The sequence below is a fragment of the Rhinolophus ferrumequinum genome, chromosome 14 (genome assembly GCF_004115265.2).
Source record: "Rhinolophus ferrumequinum isolate MPI-CBG mRhiFer1 chromosome 14, mRhiFer1_v1.p, whole genome shotgun sequence".
In the NCBI taxonomy this organism is placed as follows: domain Eukaryota; kingdom Metazoa; phylum Chordata; class Mammalia; order Chiroptera; family Rhinolophidae; genus Rhinolophus; species Rhinolophus ferrumequinum.
In genome coordinates this window covers 52,173,124-52,200,142 of record NC_046297.1, presented here as the reverse complement: position 1 = coordinate 52,200,142, position 27,019 = coordinate 52,173,124, and the positions used below count along the sequence as shown (strand labels likewise).

Genomic DNA, 27,019 nt, shown 5'->3' with positions numbered 1-27,019 from the left:
AATGATATGTCTTGCCATAAATGAAAATAAATTACATGTATCTATGGTTTTTATTCTTAATATTTAAGAACACTTTTTACCATATTTTTCACAGATTTAACATAATATTAACTTATAGTTCATTAAAATAAAATATAGTTTAAAATTGTGAAACGATATTGAAAGTATACTCATTTCTACGGAGGAAGGAGTATTTGGTATACATTCATATAATATGTAATATATATGGGATGAACCTGTTCTAATTAAATAGAATTATCTTTTACCACTCAAATCAGTACAATATTAATAATTGTGTTAGGAAAATGGCATAAACCAAGACGATTATAATGAAAAAAGAAGATGGATGGTCACTTGATGTCTCTGGGAACTTGATATCACTGCTCCTCAAAACAGATATACGTAGCACATTTCACAGGACATTTTTCTTACTACAATATTTTAGTTCTGCCCACAACAATTAATGGAATGTGAACTGTTATTTTATTATTCTTTTATTTGTTGAAAATCACCTAAAAATAATGTAAAACACTGGAAGGCTGTTAAGAACTCTTCAACTTTCTCATCTTTCAGCTAAATAACTACAGTTTCTGACATGGTTATCATTTACTCAAAGCATCCTATTTGCCAGGTTCCATTCTGAGTAATTTAAAAATACACATTTAATTTAATCATCACAGCAAACCTATGGAGAACTAAATCTCAGAATTTACAGCTTAATAAACTGAGTCTTGGAGAGATTAAACAGTTCTTCTTAGAGTGACATAACATAGTAAGGGGTGGAGTAGGGGCCGGGTTTGAAACTGTCTTCCTGACTCCAAATCTCATCCCGAATGATAGAAGACTGCTTCTCTTTTTATATTTTGATTTATAAGCTAGTCCTTTCCTAATTTGATATCTACATCTTATTTGCAATGTGTAATTTCTTACCTTATTAAAATACATTTTGACAGCCAGTCAACAAGTAAAGCAGAATGAATCACTGGATTTGATATTTCTCCTATTTCGTACCCAGCATAGAGCTAGATTAATGGAACAAACAGATTTTCCTTCCTGCATACTTTCACCATCTCATAAAGACAAAAGAGATCATGTTCCTCCTTCTGAGCCACAATATATGTTGACTGCATACTCTATTAAAATAGTAATAAATTATCCTAAACTAAGGAACCATGAGTCAAGAGAAATGTTGCTACATGTCTGTGAGATAATTAGTCATGCAATATGCATATGAAATGACATTGCTTTAAATCAGTTTAATAATTGAAGGCAGACACATAATAATAATAAATCTCTTCAGCCTCACAATGGATATTTAAATATTTCTTTATAAACGTCAGAAATCAATCATTATTTCTGCCTCACTTTTCCCAGTAATTATTTACATGATAGTTTCTGTGTCACATTCAGTTTATGGATATAGGTATTCATACAAAATATCAATGTCATATAATAGAAAGTAACTAGATAAGTAGTTGTCTTTGCTTAGTTTCACATGTGATGAAAAATTCCTTCAAGATAAGCATCTATTATAAAAAGAGTAATATAATGAGATATGGAAACTCACAAACTAGCTAATTATTCTTAAATATCATTGAAAAAAATCTGTGTATTCTTCCAGTTAGAGAGTTCATAGTACCTACACATGCAAAGTATTGAAGTGTAAATGTGTGAAATACTTCTTAAAAGTTCTGCTTGTATACTTCTGTTAATGTCCTAATTAATGAGGAAAAGTTGTAAGGAATCATGTGAAATTGAATAAAATTGAACCCACAGTAGTAGGTTCTCAGAATTAGGGTTAATTAAGTCTTGGGTAATAGTCTGGGCTTTGATGTTAACACTGAATTGTCATGTTCAATTCCTACATGAGCCTGGGAAATTTACATAATTTCTGATTCTCAATTCCCATATCGATAAAAGAGGAAAATAAGACAACTTTTCAGACCTTTATTGTGGCTTTTAAATGATTTAAAGCCTTGGCATAGTTCTTGGAAGCAAGTAAGTTTTTACTTAAAAATTAAGTTGTTTTTGTTGCCAAATCCTCCACCATTGAATCAGGAGAAAAGATTTAAATTCTTAAGGATTTGGATCTAGAATATAGAAACTACATGCAGTGCTGATAAAGGGTTTGTTATTATTGGTTTTTACTTGTTGATATGTTGATTTAATAAAATTCGTATGTATATGTAAAATTTATCTTCCACATAAGATTTTTGCATCTTAGGAAAGGCTGAAGTGTGGACTCTTGTTATTCTTTATAATTCTAATGATTTAGGGTTCCTTGAATGCAAGATTTTTCTTTGCACTTAAAATTTTTAAGGAAGACTTTGGATAAATAGAATGATAATTTTCTTAGAATTATAGTAATTATGTATTAGTATATGCTATTTTGAAGGACTGTAATTTTTTTTCCATCAATTGATTCATTTAAGGACAAATAGTTAAAGAGAAGCGATTTAAAACAATAGGCATATATTCATGACCTGTTTTGTTTTTATTGTCAGTGTATGTAAAAAATAAAAATAACGATCACTACAATTCTAATTGGCCTTGAAAACATACTGTATTGCCCCAAAAATAAGACCAGATCTTATATTAACTTTTGCTCCAAAAAATGCCTTAGGGCTTATTTTCAGGGGATGTCTTATTTTTTTCATGTACAACAATCTACATTTATTCATGTACAACAGTCTACATTTATTCATTTATTCATGTACAAAATATAGTCATGTCATCTTTTTTTGGAACATAGTCATAACTCTCCAAACCCCGAATTCTGGCGTGAATTTCTTGTGACTCCATTTCTTGTAGAAACATTGCCCCAATTTCTCATGTCCAGCAATAGAGCTCTCCTTAAATGAGCACTTCTTGTCCATGTAGCCTGCTCATAGTGCATTGGCAACACAGGTGTCAGTGATTTTATCCCATGAATTCTTCACCCAAGTCACAACCTCTTGCAGGCTAGGCTTCACAAAGTTTCCATGCTGATTTCTCTCCATTCTGTTTTCAATGTAGTCATTGATTTCCATACACAAATAGTCCTTGAATGGCTTGTTTATTGCAATATCAAGATCTGTGATAGTTATTCCTGCAGGAATCATTATTTGATCTATTTTTCTCTCTGCAAGGAAGTTCTTCATGTCTTTAGTGCGGTGAGTGCTGGTTGAATCCCAGACTAGCAGAACTCTTTGGCCACCTAACAAAACAAGTGGCAGTATTAAATCAACTCACTTCCTTATAACTGCTTGTGTGCATCAGGCTTTTTTGGTTTCAAGAACATAAATGCCTGAAACATGTTCAACCTTATCTTTCTTGCCCATAGTCATGATTAGAGGTGGGGCTTTCTTTCCATTCAGACTAATTGCCAAAATACAGGTAACACGTGCACTTTCATAACCAGTTTTGGTAATGTAGATTGACAAGGCACCCCTCTGATCAATTGTCATTTGAGATTCTTGGCCCATAAACACTGCAGTTTCATCCATAGCCATCATGTTGGAGAGTTGGTATTTAGAAAAGTCGATGCCATCAACAAACGACTTGAATGCAAGTGCACGTTTAATAACTTAAGTATCTTCCAGCTTGAACAGTGTTGTTGATCTTCTTAGAGACAGTTCATATAGCTGAAGGAAGCCATCCAGCCAGTGTTGTGATGCTTTGAATTCTTCTGAGGATATATCTAACTGTGGTGCCATTGCAAGGGCAAATGCTTGAATATCAGTCCTGTGCACAACCAAGCCTTTGCTCTCCTGTCAGCAATCCATTCACAAATGGTGTCTTCCAGCTCAGAAAATAATGGTTGCCAATCTTATCCACACTTGTGCTTCTTTGCATTTCCCTTGTCCACCTGTTGACTGAGGTTATCCTACTCTGCTCACCATTTTCACACCATTCGGAGATACAACTTCTTTTCTTTGCAGAAAGCTGTAAGAGTCCTGTCACAGGAGTCCTCCACAATTCCTTTCTTGTACTTGACGGAATAGCTCTTTCTTTTTGCACCCATCTTGTCTCGGGGTCAAAATATTATTCCCTTTAAGTCTACCATTAAATCAAGTGTCAATTGAAGACTTACAAGACAGGAATGGCAACAAAAATGATGACAGTTAAGAATGATGGTCTAGGGGGCAACCGGATGGCTCGGAAAGCGTGAGCTCTGAACAACAGGGTTGCAGGTTCGATTCCCACATGGACCAGTGAGATACACCCTCCACAACTAGATTGAGGACAAAGAACTGCCAGTGAGCCCCCGGAGGGGTGATTGGATGGCTCAGTTGGTTAGAGTGCAAATTCTCAACAACGAGGTTGCTGGTTGAATTCCACATGGGATGGAGGGCTGCACCCAGGCTAATAATATTGAAAACAGCACATGGACTTGGAGCTAAGCTGCGCCCTCTACAGCTTGATTGGAGGACAACGACTTGGAGCTAATGGGCCCTGGAGAAACACACAGTTCCCCAATATTCCCCGGTGAAACTTACAACAACAACAAAAAGATATTGTACTGACAATAAAAAATAAAAAGGATGATGGTCCACACAAAAGCGATGAAAAATTGCAGGCACCAAAATTCAGAAAACGTTTCTTTACTTCACACAAGTGCATTATGTATGTCCGTTACAACTCACGATGTGTTGAATTATGAAGATTCATATTAGACACAACCACGTCCGTTTGTTATCAAGTGCACATGTTATTCGTGCATTGTGTCTGTACTCCAATTGGTCATTTGGCAATAAGTCTCAAGTTCATCTGTTTACATAGGCGTTTACCTCTCGTCCAAAGGTGCCCACTTGAGTATTTACAAATACTTAATTATAATTTATATTATCATTTATTTTAAGCATTAATGTCAATAATATTATTCATTTATATTTAATTATATATTAACATTATTATTTTATAATTCAATACGTCCATCATGTGTTGCAACGGACATACTAAATGCATCCGTCTGGCTGACGATCTTAACTGGGGCTTATTTTTGGGGTAGTGCTTATATTTTTGGGGTAGAGCATCCTGAAAAATCATGCTAGGGCTTATTTTCTGGGTAGGTCTTATTTTCGGGGAAATATGGTATATTTAATCAAGGTTTGCACTCTGTTTTTCTAACTCTGGAAAATTTAAACATTGCATTATCCAAGGACATTTCTTTTGTCCAGGAGGGATTGAATGCAACAGGTTTAGAAATTTGAAGATAAAGGGAAGGAAAGAGCTGACAATAAAAAAAAGAAAGAAAGAAAAAGAGAAAAGGAAAGAACATGTTAGGAAGAGGAAAGGAAAATGAGAGAAAAAAAGAATAGTTTGGAAGATAGAAAGTAGAGAATAAGAACTCTAAATTATAAACATAAACCAATTTTGTTTAAAGCAGAGGAAAATCCCTATTCTATATTATTATTATTACAAAGCTTTTTAAAAATATGCTAAATGTGTCAGTTGGTTATTTTCAGTGTTTTTCCCTTCAGATGTGAAAATCCACGTAAATTAAAGGAAGGTCATGGCATTCAATTATAGATTCATCTCAGCAAAGACAGGAGCTCCTATCAGTCACTAGACTATGCAAGTCCATGGCTGACATTCAACTTCAAGAGTAAATGCTAATATGCTGTCCCCAGCCTAGATGGATTCAGCCATAGTTTCTACTTTAAGGGCAAAAGATGACATTCTCAGAAGTCATTACAATGTCTCTATCAAAAACCCATTTATTTGTAGGTCCATGGGCCTTTTGAGAAACTTGTCACTACCTCTATGGAGAGTCTTTAAACAGAACAGACTACCTTTGGTTTTGCATTGGTTTGAAAGTACACACCTAGTGATAGAAATCAGATGACTTCTGTTTCCTGCCAAGATCACATGAAAATTAACTTATACCATTTAAAACATATTGTTCACCTTATAGAATAGGTTGTACATCTAGAAAACTGAATATATAACAGAAAGACATAGGGGATCCGTGTAAGACAAGAAATAGAAAGGTGATTATTCTAAATGACAGTTGGATGGTAGCTCAGCTCTGGATTTACCATTTCGTTTGTTGGGGCCAGGAAATCAATTCCCCTTCCCCTTTAGTTCTTCTGGCTGGTTAAATAATTCAAACAACATTCAGCAGATTAACAGAAGAAAATCAAAGCTTTAATACATGCGCATGGGGAATTCACATAGGCAGGAAAATTCCAAAGACAATGAGATAGCATTGGGTATAAAAGACATTTTTGGACAAAAGAGAAAGGTGGGGAAGGGTATCAGATTTCAGAAGTGAGAATGGAAGATTTTCTTGAGGAAGAGCAGAACGCACATGGCAGGAATATTCTTGCGAGCCAACTCAAACGATGGGACACAGGGGGTATCTATGGAACAGGCCCAGGCCTGATGCCCTCATACTTAATTCAAATTAGGCGAAGGCAGCATTATAAACTTTCCTTCCTGAAACAGGTTTCTGTCTGAATCTCTGGGCAGGGAAGGGGGACAGTCAAAAAAAATTTTTTTTTTTTTCTGAGTCTTATTTCTTAATAAACAGTTTACAATCAGTACTCCAAAAGGCAGCTTCAGGGTGGCAAAATTTTGGTTCACTTCACATTCAACTGTTCATCTTTACATAAACGAAAATTTACTTTGCAATTCTATTTTTTTAACTATAAATATGTTTAGCTTGAAATGTCCTAAATAAAAATCATTGCCTTAAAATAATAATTAAAATTGAAAAGAAGAAGAAGAAGAAAAGCCTTTATGTCTTAAAGATTTAAATGTGAGAATAAAGTGCAGATTTATCTTAAGTGGATATCAAATCACTATCTTTAATTCATGTTCATTTTCAATATCTGTTAATGGATAAAACATTAACTGCTTCAAGTCCTTTGCACTTTGCATTTCTTTTCCTTGGAATACACATCCATGAGATTTCTTTCGGGTGTACTGCATGACTTCATTCAAATCTCCACCTGATTATCTTCCTTGGACGTCCTATGTGAAAATAATTTTCTGCTACTCATGCTCCATTTGTTCTCCACATCCTTACCCTGCTTTTCTTTTATGGTAGCCACCTACCATGTTATATATAGTTCTTTGTGTGTGTGTGTGTGTGTGTGTGTGTTTCTTAATCTTTCCTGACCTCCTCTCTCCTGTTACTATATAGTTTTTTTTGCTCAATCAAAAGAGGATCTGACACATGGTTGGTATTCAATAAACATTTGTTCAATGATTGGATCTCAGGAAATAGCTGGTAATTTCCTGAATTTCTGTAGAGGTGAACGACTGGCCACCATCTCTGTCTAGGGCCCGAACGTTTTCAGTTTCAGTCTCTTGCCACATGGTGATGATCTTGCTGACTTTGCTTGCTAGGACCTTTACAAACCATCTGAAGTTTCAAACTCTGCTAAGAATCCATAGGAAAGATACGGAGGCAAAACACAAACAATAGACTTATTTCTTATGTGGTTGATTTTATTCTGAGAGAGAACAAATGATCCGTTTATACTTTACAGTTTAGATATAACCCTTGACAATCTATTTTCAGGATTTTATACATAATGATTGTATTTTCTCTGACTTCACCGTCAATGAATGCTCAGTAAACAGCTTAAGCCAAATGAGCATCCAATTGAAACAAAAACAGCTTTGCACGTTCCTAATGATTTCCACCTCAATTGTATCGGTTCAGTTTCATAGTTCTTATTACTGCTATCAACACTTTCATTTTCTTTTTTTTTTCTGTCATAGTAAAACACATTAAAGTGTTCAGTAATTTTTAAATCAAACTATTGACAGGAAAGCAGCCCCAGTAGACATGCTATGCAAGTTGCGCTTATAGTTAAAATGGTCAAATGCTAAGTTAGGGAATCCACAAATTCAAATAACCAGTATGAATATGAAAACAAAATTTACTAATCTTGTACAAATCTATTATATCAAGCCATTCTTAGGTAAATTCTCATAAAGTACAGTGATATTTTGATGAGAACATTGGACTTGGAAGAAATATAAAACTGAAAAATATGCTGAAGACAGCTTTCATCTGCCAAATTTGACCTTGTTATAATTCAGATTTCTTAAAATTTGCAGTCTCATAAAACCCCAAGCTCTCCTCCCTGAGACTCTGTGATTCAAATAACCCCCTGCAGCCACTAATAGCTCTGACAATATATGGCCTTAGGCGTGAGTACTTATGTCAGTGGGAGGTCTCTTTTGAAAAGTCCCTGAACCTGCCACTTCCTTGCCTTAGGCAAAAAATCTTTAATCAGTTGCTTATTCCTCTACCCATATCTGGATTTCTTTTTCCAAGTCCTTTAGAGACTCAGAAAGAACTACTTTACTTGTATTGGCTCCCTGGCAACACCTGCTTGTATCATCTTTCTTTACGGTGGGAATAAAATAAATGAAGAATTATACGCAGGGTCTGAACCCTCGTTCTTTGATTCATTTATTCATCCATCCTTTCATTCATGAAAAAGTGGTTAAATATAGTAATGAACAGTGATTATTAGCATTCGTGTGAACCACTATTAGGCATTATCTCATTTAATATGGACACTAATACCAGAGGTAGATTACTATTTCTGTTTTATAGATAGTAAAAGCAGAGTTAGGTTTTTAGTAATTCTAAAATTACTAAAGACAAAAGCAAAATTAGGATTTGAGCCTTAATTTTAGAGCAGTACAGGCTGTTTGATTCTAAAGCTTGTCCTCTTAATCCATATGTTATATAGTATAATACTGATCAGAAGGGAAATTTATAATATATCCTTTTTAAGATGAGAAACAAATGTTAGGTTAAGTAATATATACATGGGAAGTAAAACTTTGTAAAATATTGTGTATGTGGCAATTCATATTTGGGAATACTTTTATAGTCTATTTTGTTGGTAAATAATAAAATGATCGAAGTGGATTTAAACAATTATGGCTTGTTTAGGAAAATCCTGGGAGAAAGGCATGATGCAGACAGGATTGGTAAAGATTTAATTTGTAACCACAAGATGTATGGAGATATACAACCAGTCATTCAACAATTTATTCCACAAGCATTTATTGAGTACTCAGTGTCAAGCACTATTCAAGGAACTGGCAACATAGGTTTGAATAAGTAGCTATAACCCCTGCCTTATGGAGTTGACATTTTAGTGGCGGGAATTAGATCACATCACTAAATATATTCTCTTCTTTCAGATAATGATAAGTACTGCAGAGAAAAGTAAAGCAGGGTCTGGAGATTAGAGCAAGACATCCATAATATGCTGCTGTTTTATACCCAAGTGGAAGTGTTATAGAGGAGTCTGGGAGGTGACCAAGTGTATAGAGGGTGAGAGAGGTCTTGACATGTTCAACCCACAGCAGGAATCCCAGATGTCTGGAACAGAGTGAGTGATGGTGAGAGTGATAGAAGAGTTGGAAAAGGCAGAGCAGAGGTTAAGTCACATGGAGCCTTCAAGTCTGTGGGGACTTCAATTTTTTTCTAAGTAGTAGGGGAATTGATTGAGCTAAGGGGTGATGTGACCTTAGTTTCTAAAAAAAAATCACAGTGGCTGGTGTAAGGAGGGGTGGAGTAGAAACATTAAGACTGATTAGGAGCCTATAGCAGTGGTGGAGAGGAAAGGAAACGGTGATTTAGATAGGAAGATTAAGATCAGCGATGCGAATTAGTAAGCTTTGAGATATATTTTGAAGGTAGAGCTGACAAAATTTACTGGTAGATTGTACATAGATGTAAATGTAAACTTAAATGTAAGAGAGAACTGAGTCCTGTATTTTTGGCCTAAGGACTGGATGAATGGTGTATTACTAAGATTTGGGCTAGTGTGGATGGGAGATAACTTCAATGCATATCACAACAAAAATATCCTGGTGACTTTGACATAGGCATTTCAATAGAGTGGAGAAGACAAACGTCTGTTGAAATGAGTAGAGGAGAGAATGGAGAGTGAGGAAGAGGGGATGACTTGTCACTGTGACAGCATGGAAGGCATGCAAAGGGTAGAAGAATTACAATCTTGGCACCACAGTGAACAGAATTCCAGACAAAAAGTTGATGACTTTATCTTCCCAGCTTCAGTCTATTGGAAGAGACTAACACATAAAAACATGTGAAAACGTAGTGTGAGCAATACTATGATAGAGCAGTACAGGAAACCACTTGGCACTGTGGGGAATTATGGGTCACTTAACACAGAAGGGAGTCAACAAAGGGTTAGAGAGGTCGCATTAGCATGGAATGTCCATGGATGGTAGGCTAAGTGAGAGAAGGACTCTCAAGTCACAGCATTAAGGGAGGATATTAGTTTCGTAGGCTGGACTGGGATGGGGAATTGGGAGGGTGAACTCTTGAAAAATTATGGGTACATATGAGCCTGGAGATGTACTGAGAGGCTAATTCAATTTACTATGTTTATTTGTAGAATTAAGGCAATGGTGAGATTTTTGAAGGACTTTCAACAGTGAAGTAACATATCAAATTGTCATTTGAAAAAGGTCATTTAAGGGAGATTATATTACATGGAAAATATACCGGCCATAGGGAAGTTCATTGATGTGTTTAATACAGTCACTTAGGGAAGAAACGGAGAATGAAGTAGAGTAGTGACAGTGAAGATGGAGAAGAGGATTGGTAAATTATTTTTTCTCAGCTCAGGATCAGCACTTCATCAATCACTTTTTTTCCCTCTTAATTTTGGGGGTAGTCTTTATTTTAGAATTCTTTTTCTCCTCCTGGCATGCGATTCTCAAATCATGCAAAACTGTTTGTTTTCTTCTTAAAAGACCTAAATTCTTTCTGACCAATTTAACCTAAATTTGTATGTAACCCAATAACAGATTCATAAGTAAATACAACAAAATGACTTCCTCTAAATATATTATCACACTGTTAAAAATATTTGCAGCACTCTTTTGAGTAATTTTCCTAGCTTTTTGCATTCAGCTTTGGAAATGCCACAAAAATGTATTATTAACTTTAAAAAAAAGGATTACAAAAGATATACTCTAACATCTCACCATTATAGCCACTGTGGTTCAAATGCCCAAGAATAACAGTATCACTGGTTCCTAAAATAACAATAGTTGCCAAAGAATATACATTCTGTTGACTTCTTACTGTTTTCCAAGTTGTGTGCTAGCTTCTTTATGTGCCTTGTTATATATTTATACTATATATTTTCACAAAAGCCCTTTGGAAACAATTGAGTTTTAGAAAGTTTAAGGAACATGTCCAATATCACACAGTATTTACAATTCTAAGTTGGCTTATGCCCAGAACCAAGCTGGTACTACTAGTGGCATGAGAATTTTACTTTAAGATTAGTAAAGCAGGTCTGCATACTTATTCTTTCATATAGTGATTGTACTGGCAATAACCAGACTGGCACCATGCCAAATATTGTCCTTGAACTGATGAACGTGGACTCTGGAACTAAAATACCAGGACTCAAATTCCAGATCCATCTTTACTAGCTATGTGATGTTGGACAAGTTATTTAAGCTTTAATGACAATTTTCTCACCTGTAAAATGGGGCGAATGCTTATTCATATCTCCTTGGATTGTTGGGAGGCTTTAATGAGTTAAACTATGTGAAGTGCTTACAGGAGTCTCTTGGCCAATAGTTGTCTTTATATAAATGTCATGGTCATAAGATAATTGTCATCATCATCATTACTCCTCAGAGGGTACTATTACTCCTCACAGGATGCATGCAGGGAAAAGTAAAATGTTAAATAAATCTTCAAAAAAATCTATATCCAAATATGAACAATTTTTAACACGAATGTGTCAATACATTTTTAAGTAATATAATACAAATGATATACTATTACTGAGTGAATTATACTATGATTTTAGGTATGGAATTGTGGGTTTATCTATTAATGTGTCTGATTTTTTTTTAAGCTTTTGTGGTATAGGAAGACTTAATTTTCATTGTTCTTATGAATTAAAAAGAATAGAATGACTGTGTTTGCAAATCTAGCATCTGTCTAAGATGTTATCTCTAACCATTTGTTTTATTTTAATCTTTTGCTTTAGAATTAACTTCCTCTCTTGAACTGCTTTACTTTTAGTTCCCTGTGGTGGAATTTTAACCAAGCGCAAAGGGACAATTTTGTCTCCAGGATACCCTGAGCCTTATGACAACAATCTGAATTGTGTATGGAAGATCACAGTGCCAGAGGGGGCTGGCATTCAAGTAAGCATATTTAAATTTCACTTCTTTTCACTGTTATGTTTGAAATTTTTTTTTTCAGAGGTGACAGAATGTACGTTATTTCTAAAGGTATAGCCAGTGCTTTTGATTGACATAGTTAAATATAATAGAAAAATACTTATTATTAATGTTTTTACTTGCAAGTACCATGTTTTCCTGAGAATAAGACCTAGCCGGACAATAAGCTCTAATGTGTATTTTGGAGCAAAAATTAATATAAGACCCGGTCTATTTTGCTGTAATATAAGACCAGGTATAGTATAATATAATATAATGTAATATAATATAATGTAATGTAATATAGTATAATATAATAATATAATACCAGGTCTTATATTAATTTTTTGCTCCAAAAGATGCATTAGAGCTGATTGTCTCACTAGGTCTTATTTTCAGGGAAACACGGAAACAGAAAAACAATGCAAGGTGACATAAGGAATTAGAAAAACGGTTTGCTCCACATACCCTGGAATCTTGGGGTAAAATGATTCAAAGGCTATTTATTTCAGAGGTTGCATTTTCTCATTCTTGACCCAGGTTTTTTCCATCTCTCTCTCTCTGCTCTACCTTCCTTAACATGCTGCCTTACTTCTCAGGCTTCCTTTCTCATGGTCTTGAAATGGCTGCAAAATCTCTAAGCATAGCAGGCTTTACACAGCAATGCCCAATGCCCAAAATGGTTACAATGGTTAAGAGAACTTTCCAAGAAACCTTCCAGCAAACTTTCCCTCCCGTCATGTTGATCAAAATTGCAAACATATTCATTCCTAAGCCATGTACTGAGCAATAGCAAAAGATATACTATGATTTGGCTCAAACAAATCAATATTAAGTGCCTGGATCAGGCAAGGGACTCAGCCTCTTCTGATGTATACAGCTGTGATTCGATTACATGAAACCAGTTCTCTGTTAACAAGGAAGAGGTATGCTATTCTATAGACAATCAGTAGTATCTATTATATTATTTCAATTGTGACCATATTTTCGGAGAGGGGAGGAATTTCACTAGTTACTCTGTTTTATAAGGAGATTGTTTCTGGATAAATTGATGGCATTTGACTGCTGAATAACCATATACTCCAGGGAAGGTAATTATGCTTCACAAAATATTACACAGTTTGTATTTCTTAAAAATAACTTGATCCCTGCACCAATTGCATTATAAGGTTTTTCTTTGAAAACTTTAAATACATATATCTGTTATGAAAAAAATCAGCCAAGACATCATCCATTAAAATTGAAATTAGATAGAAGTTAATATTCAGTAAAAAAAAAAAAAAAATCAAATTTTGAATTTACCTTTATAATATTTCAGAAATTTTTTAAAAAATTACTTGACAGGGATCAAGAGTAAAATAAGTCAGTAAATCAAATGTTAATATTTATATTATGTGAAAAACCTGGGGGGAGGAGTGTATTCATTTGTTTGTCTGTTTATTTTAGCAAAATATGTTGGAGGGAGAATTCCAAAGGGGCTGTATTCTGCAGTAACACAGTTATGAAGCAATGAGTAATCTTTATGCAATGAACCATAGAAAAAAATGTTGGTACTTAATTGTGTCAATTTAAAGAGTGATCATCATGAGTTAATATAACATCTCAAACAAAGTAAAATGGGATTTAGATGTCTGTATGAGGGATATCTGGTTTTCATGATTGGAACTTCATTACCTCATAACACTATCCTGTCGTCATGATGGACAACTTCATCTAATGCAAAGTACTTCTGAACACTGACTGAATCGGTTACTGCTTTGTAAATTTTTTACTTGACCCTCAATTTGGCTTTTTGTCATAGTGGGTCTTCCATCATTCGCTTGAGTCTTCTACCCCATCTATGTGTTTATTATGCCAAAGCACATTGACAGTTTGCCCAGGTTCCTTGTAGCAAACTGCATTAGTTTTTTTTGGGCTGCTGTGACACATTACTGTGAATTGAATAGCTTAAAAGGACAGAGATTTATTTTCTCACAGTACTAGAGGCCAGAAGTCCAAAATCAACTTTACTGCACTGAAACGAGGTGCTGCCAGGGCTGGGCTGTCACCCTCCTTTCTCCCCCTATTTGGGTTCTAGGGGACAATCCTGTCCTTGCCTCTTCCAAATTCTGGTGGCTGCCAGTGTTCCTTGGTGTCTGACTACATCCCTCAGTTTCTGCCTCTGTTGTCACATTACCTTCTCCTCTTCTGTCTGGGTCATCTCTCCCTTGGCACCTTTCTTGTAAGAGTGAATAGTTATGATTGCATGCAAGGCCATCCAAACAATCCATGATAATGTCTCTCCTATGTCAAGATCCTTAGTTTAATCACATCTGAAAGACCATTTTTCCATAAAAGGCAATATTTACAAGCTCCAGGAATTATCTTTGGGAACCATTATTCAGTCTGCTAAACATATGTATTTGGAATTAAATGGAAGTTTTTTGTTTTTGTTCTTGTTTTTCCGTTTAACAGGTTTTTGGTAATAGGTTTTTCTGGAGATGTCTACATTTTAGTTCTTACCACCACTCTGATCTCAATAACTCAGGGAAGAAAAGATAAATTATTCTTAAATCTTCCCTCTCACTTCTTCCCCTATTTGAATAACATAAAATTCAGTAGCTTTTCCTTATAGTAGCACACATGACATCTGGGCACCGCTTTCTATCATTACTGCTTCCAACCTCCTTTCGTCTTTCATTACTTCTCTCACAGGCTACTGCAATAGATACTAAAATTGGTGTTTCACTTTTATTTCCTTCACCCAATGCAGTACTGAGAGCACAGTCCTGATGATGCTCCTTATAACCCTTTCTAAACTTCAGTGGAATACTCCTCAATTGCATAATTATTGCGGTGTTCAGTCTTTATAGTCTCTGTCTCTCAGAGTCTTGCTTAGCTAAGGTACATTTAATCCTTCATACACATTGGGCACTACCCTAAACTAAATTTAATTTTACAGCAAAATCATGAGTCATGGAACTTTAATTACAATAGTTTATGTAAGTAACCTAAGGCATCGCAATATTAACAACTCTTCAGGGGTTACATCCAGTAAAAGCCAAAGAGATGCTTGCGAAAGCTCAAGAGTAAAGGGAGCCAGGAAGTTGCAAACCCAGACATTCTAACTTTAATATCTTTTGTATTTATCCACTAAGCGCTACTCTTTCTAACTTTTCCTTACTTTTTCTAACATGGCATGCATATTTCCTCTTATGTAAATACCCTCCACTGTGGCTAAATTGGATTACTGATGGTTCACTAAATCCCCCTCAAGGCTTGCCTCTTTTACATTTTTACTAACTCAGTAAATTTGATTTGGTGGAAAAACCCCTCAACACATTTAGCTGATCTTTTTCCTATCCCTGAATTTAAGGGAAAGAAAATTCAGATGTGACCAGAGAATTGATCATCGTTTAAGGAGAGGGTTGTTATATTGCAGTCATACAGCTTTAATTCTGGTCTTCTTCCTGTCCTGGAACACTGCCATTGGCATAATGCCTGTCACATAGGCAGGGTATCTGTTGCCATGTGGCACTCACCGCTGGAAAGGAGACACCAGAGTTCACTTGAATGGAAGAGTGATGATGGACTATTTTGTGGATAAGAAATTTCTAATGAATGCAATAGTTATAATTATGTAGCATGTGCTTACATCTATAGCAGAGTTTAACTAAATACAAGGAATTTATTTTAATAACGTTATTCCTTTCCCTTCTCCAAAAGTACAAAATATGTATTAAGCAAAGAGAAAAACAGATAATATCCACAGTTGTGAGGGTCCTGTGGGGTCTGACAAAGCTCAAGCTGTGCCAAGTGAAGTGCAACAAAGTAACACATGCCTCTTTCTTTAAATAAAATTTAAGACATGAGAGATTTATACTCTAGTATTTCCCTTATCAACCTTAGGGACTTTCATAGTGATTTAGTTATTATGACTCCATTCATAAAAATAATCTTTGAGAGATATACCCAAATCAGTTACAAAGTATAATTTTTGGTCATTCATATTGAGACCTATTGTATTAAAAATGTGCATAGGGGATAATAATGCTAATTTTGTTTTAAAATAAAATCAGGAAATTGGACAAAGGTTATACAAATAAAGAAAAAATAAAATGTATCCAAGATAATTATAGAAAAATGTATGTTCTAAGGTCCTATATGCTTGTGGACTACAGACCTGTTTATTTCCTAATGGCTAAAACAAACTCAAATCAGTGAGCAGAATTTAACACTCCAAAACATAAAAGTTAACCAATTGTTTAGAACGTGCATTGGGATTCTAGCACTGAGATATTAGATTAACCAAAAATGTTTAATAAAGAGAATGCTCTGAGATGGTGACAGGAAAACTCAGTTATACCTTAGTGAACACTGCTAGATCCCCACAGGCTTTTCTTATGACAGTCAGCTCACGTAGACCACTGTCACAATGGCAAAAATCAGTCATTAAACTCCTTTTATAAGGAGCCACCATGATGTAATCCAGACTTTGAACTGTCTCTTCTTAGCGGGTGTAGACATCTCTTCTTAGGGGGTGTAGATCAGCTATAGTATATAAATTTTGTTAGAAATGTGTGTTCTTAACAGTAATTATCATTTCACAGGTGCAAGTTGTCAGCTTTGCTACAGAACATAATTGGGATTCTCTGGACTTTTATGATGGGGGAGATAACAATGCTCCAAGACTTGGAAGTTATTCAGGTAAATAAGAGTTGAGTTTAGTTAAAGTACTGTTCGACTTAGTAATTTTAAAGTTTCTTTTAAAGAAGTGCTCCCTGGAATTCTGACTTAGTAATTTTAACTTGCTTTTTATAAACTATTTTCAATGAACTAAAGTTACAAAGTTAGAAGTTTGAAAGACTTGAAAGGTAATGAAGTCGAAATTGCTGTTTAACACTTCACTATAGTCTTATTATATTTGTTATTTATTGATGCTTTTATGTTAATGGTAATATCTTCAGCTGTTCTTCAGCAATAGTATGTGTGATATGCTCCTTTCCCTTAAAAATAAATAAATAAATAAATAAATAAGTAAATAAATAAATAAATAAATAAATAAATAAATAAGCAATGGTAGTTAAAAAATAGTGCCTGGTAATTATGGTATATCCACTTAATAGAATGTTATGAAGCCATTAAAATAATTATAGAGATTATGAACCAACATGGTAAATACTATAAGGTACTGTTGATTGAGCATAAAGAGAGTGTGCAATTATTTCTATGAAATGAATAAAATTATATAAAATGAATATGTACATATGTACCAAAACTAGAAGGTTTTTTAAATTTATGAAGATTTTTTTAAGGTAATTTATGCAGTAATCCAACACCTTCCTGTAGTATATAAAAGGTGAAATGAAGTTTTTCTTTAATTTTAACTATAAGTTTTACATTAATTTTAACTATAATTTTTTAAATCTAGAAAAATGAACATTGTTAAACTGTTAACTTACACATTTCAGATATACTGAAGTAAATTTGAATGGTTTAAATTTTTAATACTTTTTTTTTAATTCAAGTTTTTTGGGGTGACAATTGTTAGTAAAGCTGATTTTTAAATGGAGTGCGATAACCAATTTGTCAACCTCATTATTGATGAAAGGAAAGAAAAAATATCTAGAGTACGAGTGATTTGGTTTAGGGACAAAATATATTTTAGATATAGATTTAGACATAAATTTTTTCCTGAAAAAAAATTGCATAAAAATTTGAGTATATGTGTGTTTATAATAGATTAGCTTTAATACATGATTAATAATGAAGATGATAAAAGTGATAAACAACATGCTACTGATTACCAAGTGCTAACTCTGTGTGAGGCTTGTCATTCATTTCCCTCATTTGATCTTTCTAGCTGTTCAGGTATTATTGAAGCGCAGTGAGATTAAGTTTCCCAAGGTTGTATAGCTCCTATTAGAATGAGATTGGGACCCAGATGGTGTGACTCCAGAGCAGAATCTAAGATCCTCTGAGAGAGACTGAAAAGACAGTTCCAGTGACCTTTGAGTTACCTGTCTTCAGGGATTCAGTTAGGACACCAAGGACAGAGAGCAAGTTCAGGAAAGAAAAAAAAAAAAAAAAAAAGCAATTGTATCTTTTGTAATCAATGTGTCCTGCTTTATTTTATAAAAGAATCACAGAGCTGTGCAAAGTGTAAAGTAAGAGTTACTTACAAAAAAATGTTTGCAACACTATCAACTAAAATGTTGAACTTTCTCTTACAATATAGAATTGACATTTATATGCTTGTCATTTGAAACTGCTGAAGTTATAATCTTGAGGATTTTAAGATTAAACTATTACTCAATGACAAGTTGTCAAGACATAATTGGTTTAAGCAGATATTTTATTTTTACAAATGAATAATTAAAAAAAAACAACTAAAGTTGATTTCCTTTAGAAGTTCAGAAGAACATCATTATTATGCATTTGATGAAAGGCAAGGTTAACACTAGCTCATAACTGGGATTTTGTGAATTCTAACTACCAACTTTGCTTAGTACAAAACCATATATATATATGAATATGAATATGAATATATATATTCATATATATATGTGAATATATATATATGAATATATATATGAATATATATATAAAATAAAGGGCAAAAATGAATATATCCTCTGAACCCTTAAAAATCTTAAGTTAGTATACCATAAAAAGCAAATAGAAACTATAAAATTAAGTATATTATTAGCTTGTGCATGGAATATTGAAGTTCATACGAAATTCAAAACGTTTATTTTCGGTGACCTATATTTAGTGCTTTGATTTCACTAGTTCTGTTTGCTCCTACCTATTTTTAGGGAGCAATCTAGATTGATTGCAAAGGTCTGTCTTCTTGGAGAAAGTCAGGAGCAATAAAATGAAAGAGGAACATGGGGGAAATATTTTTTATTAAAAAATTATTGAAAAGCACTTGACTAATACATAATTTCAGTGATAAACTCTTGGCTGATTAGTAGTTAACTTACTTAGTTTTACTGCAGTATTCATTATGTGATCATTAACCTGCCTTTTCAATTATTATTTCAGGAACAACAATACCTCATCTTTTGAATAGTACGTCTAACAATCTGTATTTAAATTTTCAATCAGACATCAGTGTTTCTGCTGCAGGTTTTCACCTTGAATACACAGGTAAATATAACATCATGTGCTATTCAGGAAAGTTAAAAACAAGTTTCTATTAATTTTTAAATATTATTTTTCCAAGTATATAAATTAAATGGACTTTGTCAAAAGAGAACATTCAGCTTATTTAAGATTTTGATGTTTTCATTCAGTTCAATTACAAAACTATATGTATAAAGTTCTAATTATTTTCATTACAATTTGTAAGTATTTTCTTTATTTTTAATTGTAAGAACACAGCATGAAATCTACCCTCTTAATAAATTTTTATGTGCACAATACAGTATTATTAACTATAGGCACAATGTTTATACAGCAGATCTCTAGCATTATTCATTTTGCATAACTTAAATTTTACACTTGTTGAATAGCAACTTCCCATTTCCCGCTCCCTCCAGCCCCTGGAACCAACATGATAGTCTCTATTTCTGTGTTTGTCTGTTTTATATCCTTCATATAAGTCGTATCATGTAGTCCTTCTGTGTCTGGACCATTAACATAAAGTCCACCAGGTTCATCCATGTTATCAAACATATGGCAGAATTTCCATCTTATTAAAGACTGAGTAATATTGCATTGTATGTACATACCGGGTTTTCTTTATCCATTCATTTTCTAATGACATTTAGGTTGTTTTTATATCTTGGCTATTGTGCATAATGCTGAAATAAACATGGGAGAGCAGATATCTATCTGAGATTGTTATCTCAATTCTTTTGGAATTATATCCAGAAGTGGGATTGCTAAATAGGATAGTAGATCTACTTTTAACTTGTTGGAGAAACCTCCATAATGTTTTCCATAGTGGTAGCACCATTTTACAGTCCCACCAATAGTGTATAAGGGTTCCAGTTTCTCCACATCCTCACCAACACTTATCATTTTTTTCTTAGAGAAATAAGAGCATTTGATAGTTAGCAAAAGGAAATCAAATCATAACAAAAAGTCCAGTTTTAAGCATTTCTGCACCAAATAGCATAGCATCAAAATTCTTAAAGTTAATCATTAAAAAATATAAAGAGAGGTAAACAAAAATGCATTATGAAAATTTCCAAAATTTACACCAGTAGACAGAAATTCTAAATAGACCATTCTCATAGGAGTAATATAGAAAATAGTTATATAAAAGCATCCGACACAAAACCATACCAGGCCAAATGGCTTCATACAGAAATATTACCAATGCTGTTTAAATCATTCCATATACTTTTTGTGGAGTATACCATATGTTCCCATACTAGTCTCAGTAGAAAATTACAAACTAAACTCTTTTATGACCAGGATGCAAAATTTTTATTTTTCCAGCTCATTGAGATTTAATTGATATATGACATTGTGTAAGTTTAACATATATGATGTATCAATTTGATATATTTATCTATAGCAAAATGATTACCACAATAGGGATAGTTAATACCTCCGTTACCTCATATAATTACCATTTGGTGTGGTGAGAATATTTAAGTTCTAGTCTCTTAGCAACTTTCAAGTGTATGATACAATATTGTTAACTATAGTCACCATCTGTACATTGGATCCCCAGAAACTTATTAATTTTATAACTGGAAGTTTGTAACCTTTTGACTCACATTGCCCCATTTCTTCCAATCTCTAGCCCCTGGCAACCGCCATTCTACTTATTATTTCTAAGAGTTCACCTTTTTTAGATTCCACATATAAATGAGCTCATACAATATTTGTTTTCTCTATCTGACTTATTTCACTTAGCCTAACACCCTGAAGGTCCATCCATGTTGTTGCAAATATCAGGATTTCTTTCTTTTCCATAGCTTTACCATAAATATATATCACATCTTCTTTATCCATTCGTCTAATGACGGAGAACACTTAAGTTGTTTCTGTATCTTGGCTATTATGAATAATGCTGCAATGAATATTGAGTACAGATGTCTCTTTGAGATCCTGATTTCATTTCCTTTGGATAAATACCCAGAAGTGGTATTACTGGATTATATGGTAGTTGTAGTTTTATTATTTTGAGGAATCTCCATACTATTATTCCTCCATACTATTATAGTGACTGTACCAATTTACAATCTCATCAACAGTGCACATGGGTTTGATTTTTGCCATATTGTCACCAAAACTTGTTGTTTTGATGATAGTCAGTTATTCTAACAGGTTTGAGATGACATCTCATCGTGCTTTTGATTTACATTTCCCACAGGATTAGTGATGTTGAGTATCTGCGCATGTACCTACTGGCCATTTGTAGGTTTCTTTTGGAAAAGTGTCTTTTAGATCCTCTGCCCATTTTTTAAAATCAGATTTTTCCCCCTCGATTTATGAGGTCTTTGTATATTTTGTATATCGACTCCTTATCAAATAGGTATTTTGCAGATTTTTTTTTTCTCATTATGTAGGTTGCCTTTTAATTTTGTTGATTGTTACTTTTTCTGTGCAGAAGCATTTTTATTTGATGTAGCCCTTATTTATTTTGCTTTTGTAGCTTGTGTGTTTGGTGTTATATTAAACAAATCGATGCCAAGATCAATGTCAAGGAGATTTTTTTCCCTATGTTTTCTTCTAGGACTTTTATAGTATCAGGTCTTATGTTTAAGTCTTTATTTCCAATTAACTTTTTTAAGTGGTGTAAGAGAGAGGTTCTATTTCATTCTTCTACATATGATTATCCCAGCACCATTTATTGAAGAGAACATCCTTTCCCTTTTGAGTATTCTTGGTTCCCTTGTCAAATGTAGTTGACTGTATCTGCAATGGTTTATGACTGGGCACTTGATTCTGTGCCCTTGGTCTAAATGTACATTTTTATGCCAGTATCATATTGTTTACTTTACTATAGCCCTTCTAATATAGTTTGAAGTCAGGAAGAACAATTTTATTCTCTTCCTCCAGTTTTATTCTTCTTTCTCGGGATTGCTTTGGGTATTTACAGTCTTTTGGGGTTCCACATGAATTTTAGGATTTTTTCTTCTATTTATGTGAAAAATGTCATTGGGATTTTGATAGGGTTTGTATTAAATATATAGATGGCTTTGGGGTATATGGACGTTTTAACAATATCAATCCCTCCAATCCAAGAATAAAGAATATCTTTCCATTTATTAGTATCTTCTACAGTTACTTTCATCAAACTCATAGTTTTAAGTGTACAGATCTTTTACCTTCATGCTTAAATTTGTTCCATTATTGTGTTTTCTTTTTATGCTATTGTAAGTGGAATTGCTTTCTTTCTTTTTCACATATTGTATTGCTAGTGTACAACAACACAACTAATTTCTCTATGTTGATTTTGTATCCTGCAACTTTATTAAATTTGTTTATTGTAACTTTTTTTGGTGGAGTTTTTAGGATTTTCTGTATAAAAGATCATGCCATCTGCCAACAGAGATAATTTTACTTTGCCTTTCTGGTTTACAAAGGCAAACATCTGCCCAAAGATGTTTCCTTTCTTCCCCTCCTAATTGCTCTGGCTAGGATTTCCCGTACTGTGTTGGATAAGAGTCACGAGACCCTTAGTCTTAAAGGAAAAGCTTTCAAACTTTCAGCAGTGTGTGCATTAGCTGTGGGCTCTTCATATACTTTCTTTATTATGTTGAGATAGATATCTTCTAGAGCCATTTTGTTGAGAGTTCTTATTGTGACAGAACATTGTATTTTATCAAATGCTTTTCTCTGCATCCATTGATAGGATCATATGATTTTTATCTTTTTTTCTATTAATATGATGTATCACATTTACTAATTTGCACATGTTGAGCCATCCTTGCATCCCAGGTATAAATACCACTTGATGATGGTATACGATCCTTTTAATGTGCTTTTGAGCTTGATTTGCTGGTATTTTACTGTGTATTTTTGCATCTATATTCGTCAGGCATATTGTCTTGTTTTCTTCTCTTGTTGGTCTTTGGCTATGGTATGAGGGAAATGCTGGCCTCATAAAATAAATTTGAAATAATTACTTCTTTAATATTTTGGAAGAGTTAGAAAAGGATCAATCTTAATTCTTTAAATGTTTGGCAGAATTGACCCATGAAGCATCTGTTCCTGTATTTTGCTTTGCTGGGATGTTTCTAACTACTGATTCAGTCTCCTTACTCATTTTGGTCTATCCAGATATTCTATTTCTTCATGATTCTGTCTTGGCAGATTGTATGTTTTCAGGAATCTTTCTTTTTTTCTAAGTTATCCAATACGTTGCTGTAAAATTGTTTATAGTACAGTCTTTTGTGATCCTTTTTATGTCTGTGGTATCAGTTCTAATGTCTCCTCTTTCATTACAAGTATTTTCACATTGTAAAACAAGGAACTGGATCCTGTAGAAACTTGAAAACTGAAATGGGAGTAAGTGATTTTTCTTTATGGCATAGAAAATATATATTTATCTCCCAACTTCCTACAAAATTTCAGACACAAAAAAGGTTTACATACCCAAATTAAATACATATATAAGTGTCTATTTTGCTACATAAAGTTATCACAAGTGTAATTGGGTGGTTATTGGGTAATTTAGGGCTTAGTTACTGTATCCCTAGAATGTAAGCTTCAGGAAGACAGGATCTGCCACTAGTACAGGACCATGTCCATTTAGGATATCCTTCTGTCTCTTGCACTGAGTCCAATCTCTGAATCTTCTAAAGTATTCAAAACACATTTGTTGGCTGAATAATGAATGAGTGATACAACACCTAGAAATATAAGATAACAGATATAAAATATTGGCGTATATCATTGACATCAGTACACTTACACTGATGCTGGTGTTTAAAAAGTCAATTAATAGATCACTGCACTGTACACCTGAAGCTGAACAATAATGAATGCCAACTATAATATATATATATATATATATATATATATATATATATATATATGTATATATAGGTATGTATACATTTACAATAGGCAGAGTACAGCATTGGGAGTGGAGATAGTGGAAATGGGATGGCTCGGTGCGATGTCAGAGAGATAGTGGATGGGGGGCGGGGGGTCCACAGTGTGAGGGATATAAATGATAAACGTCTAATTAAAAAAACAACAACAAAAAAAACAAACAAACAAACAAAACTCATAGATACAGACAATAGTTTAGTGGTTACCAGAGGGTAAGGGGAGGTGGGGGGTGGGAGATGAGGGTAAGGGGGATCAAATATATGGTGATGGAAGGAGAACTGACTCTGGGTGGTGAACACACAATGGGATTTATAGATGATGTCATACAGAATTGTACACCTGAAATCTATGTAATTTTACTAACAATTGTCACCTCAATAAATTTAAAAAAAAAAAGAAAAGAAAAGGAACAAAAAAGAAAAAAAAAAGTCAATTAACGGCCCAGTCTGTACACATTTTGCAATTCTGTTGGCTTCTGCTTCCTAAAGGAATCCCACTGAGCATTATTTTCTCAACCTTACTTTATCCAGGCCACTCAATCCATCACTGTAACGTCAATACCTATACTGGAAGTTCTGATAGAAAAGAAACTCCCTGTGAGAAAAAACAAACAAATGAACAAGCAAACAAAAAACAGAGGCTACAGTGATAAACATGTACTGAAAAAAACAAAAACAAAACTGGTTAATTGATTTTTGACAATATTTTTGCTTTTATATGAAGTTTATTTTCTAGTTATTGCTAACCTCAGACATAATTAGTGTATCATTGTAATTTGAATATATTACAAATCAGTAAAGAAGATTTATTCATTCATTCTTTATTCGACCAATAAATATTTTAAAACACCTACTCTATGTCAGGTACTATGCTTAACATGGGAAATGCAAAGATAAATATGTCACATTATCTTTTTCTGAAGAGATCACATACATCTAGTAGAAGAGACAGAAAGATGAAGCAATAATACAGTGCTGTGAATACAGGAATAGAGATGGTTATGATAGAATGTACAAAAGCAATCGGCTCCATTTAGGAAGTTCAGGAAATACTTCAAACAACAGGTGACACTGGCTGAGTCTTAACAAACAAGCAGGAGTTTTACAGTTAGACAAGAAGTGGTTATTTTCAGCATGAAACTTCAGACTCAGAAAGTGCTGTGATATGTGTCATGTTAGGAGAATTGCAACTGGTTCAGTAGGGTTGAGCTAAGGTTTGAGGCAGCAACAGGATCTATAGCTGCTTATATATGTAGGAGGAGTCCTGAAAGTCATAGAATATCATAATCAGAAATTTAATTTTGTTATAAGTGATGCATTTCAAAAGCAGCATATGTTTCGATAGTTATTCATCATACAGATCATTAAATTATCATAATCACAAAGAAATTAAAGAAACTCTTTTAAGTCCCTTATGTACAACTTTTGCATTTCTAAAATGTTTTCTTGAATGTCAAAATGGTCCTTTACTTGTATAAGTAACATAAGATCATTAAAATTTAATGGGATTATTTATCCAATTATCTGTAATATTTTGAAACTCTTCTGTTGGTTAGAAACTCTTAATTATGTTCAATAAATGAAGGAAATTGAGCTGTATCCTAATTAACAGGTAGTGGGTATTAATATATGTAGTAGCTTGTCCCTTAGTCAAAGAACTGAGAGTTTGAGAGCTCTTCTTAAGGGAAAGCAATGACTAGTGGATTTAAATCTCACAATTTTTGGTCTTAAAAACCAATTGGCAGAAAAGGCATACTGGAAATATAAATTAAGCATCTTTAAACATAATCTTTAATTTAAAAAGTAAAGTTGAGTACCTAACTACATCAAGAAACATCTGATAAGAACTGTAGAGGGATTGGATGATGAATGAGATGAATCAAGTTTAACCTTGTTATATGAAATGTATTGTTTTCCTATATTTGTAATTATTCATCCAACTATGTCATAACTAGTTATTTCTATAAAAGGAACATTCAAGGCATGCCAAATTTTTCTAAATTAGTTATCTGAATTGAACTCAAGAATGTGGGAAAGAACTCATCATTGCTAATGAATGAGCATAAGAACAAATGATGTATCAGTGTATTTTGTGTACAGTACTTTTAATAATAAGACTAACAACTCTCCTAATGGTCTAGAGGCTACTCACAGGGAATGGCATTTAATTTGCTATCTTTGAAATCACATAATCTCAAGTAAATGTTTACAAAATGATGCTTTGTGTTCAAACTGATCCCCAGATGCTTCCTAAGAATTTTTAGATATCTGGATTTTTTTATCCAAGAGAAAAACAAACCCAAAATAATTGACACCATATTTAGGCGATCTAAGGACAATTTTAACTGTATTTTTCCAAAACCAGAAGGTACAACATTATTAGTGGATGATAAGATGATCACCAATTTTTTTTTCAAACATTGTGTCAAGAGGCCTTAACTAAGACATCAAAAGATTTGCTGAATGTTTCAATTGGAAGAAAATTCTGAAAAACTCCCTGGATTAAAGTAAATATCACAAAAATACCAAAAATACCATTATTACAAAAAATCCTGTAAAGTTCTATTAAAACATTAATTTTTATTAAACCATAACTTAACAGAAGTTAAAAATATTTTCTACGTAGAAAAAGGCTTTTCTCTTTGGAGAAATTAAATGCCTTAGTAAATTGTTACTCTTAGTAATTACTGTCACATAAAAATACTCCAGTTACATGTGCTGTTTTTAAACAAAGTGAGTGGATTTAAATTAAAATAGGAACTATGTTACTGAACTCAAGGGCTTCATTTTACCTGCATGCGTCAAAGCCAAAAGAACCCGGAACAGGAATTTGCAGC

The 27,019-nt window shown here is 33.6% G+C and overlaps 1 protein-coding gene across 1 annotated transcript in view; it reads left to right on the top strand.

Moving 5' to 3' along the window:
* CSMD3 (CUB and Sushi multiple domains 3) overlaps window positions 1-27,019 on the top strand; it is a 1,093,095-nt gene that overhangs the window by 920,260 nt on the left and 145,816 nt on the right. The window contains exons 36-38 of the mRNA XM_033126920.1: window positions 12,041-12,165; window positions 16,770-16,866; window positions 19,207-19,311. Of these exons, the coding sequence (XP_032982811.1) occupies window positions 12,041-12,165; window positions 16,770-16,866; window positions 19,207-19,311 (327 nt within the window). The remainder of the gene's footprint in view (window positions 1-12,040; window positions 12,166-16,769; window positions 16,867-19,206; window positions 19,312-27,019) is intronic.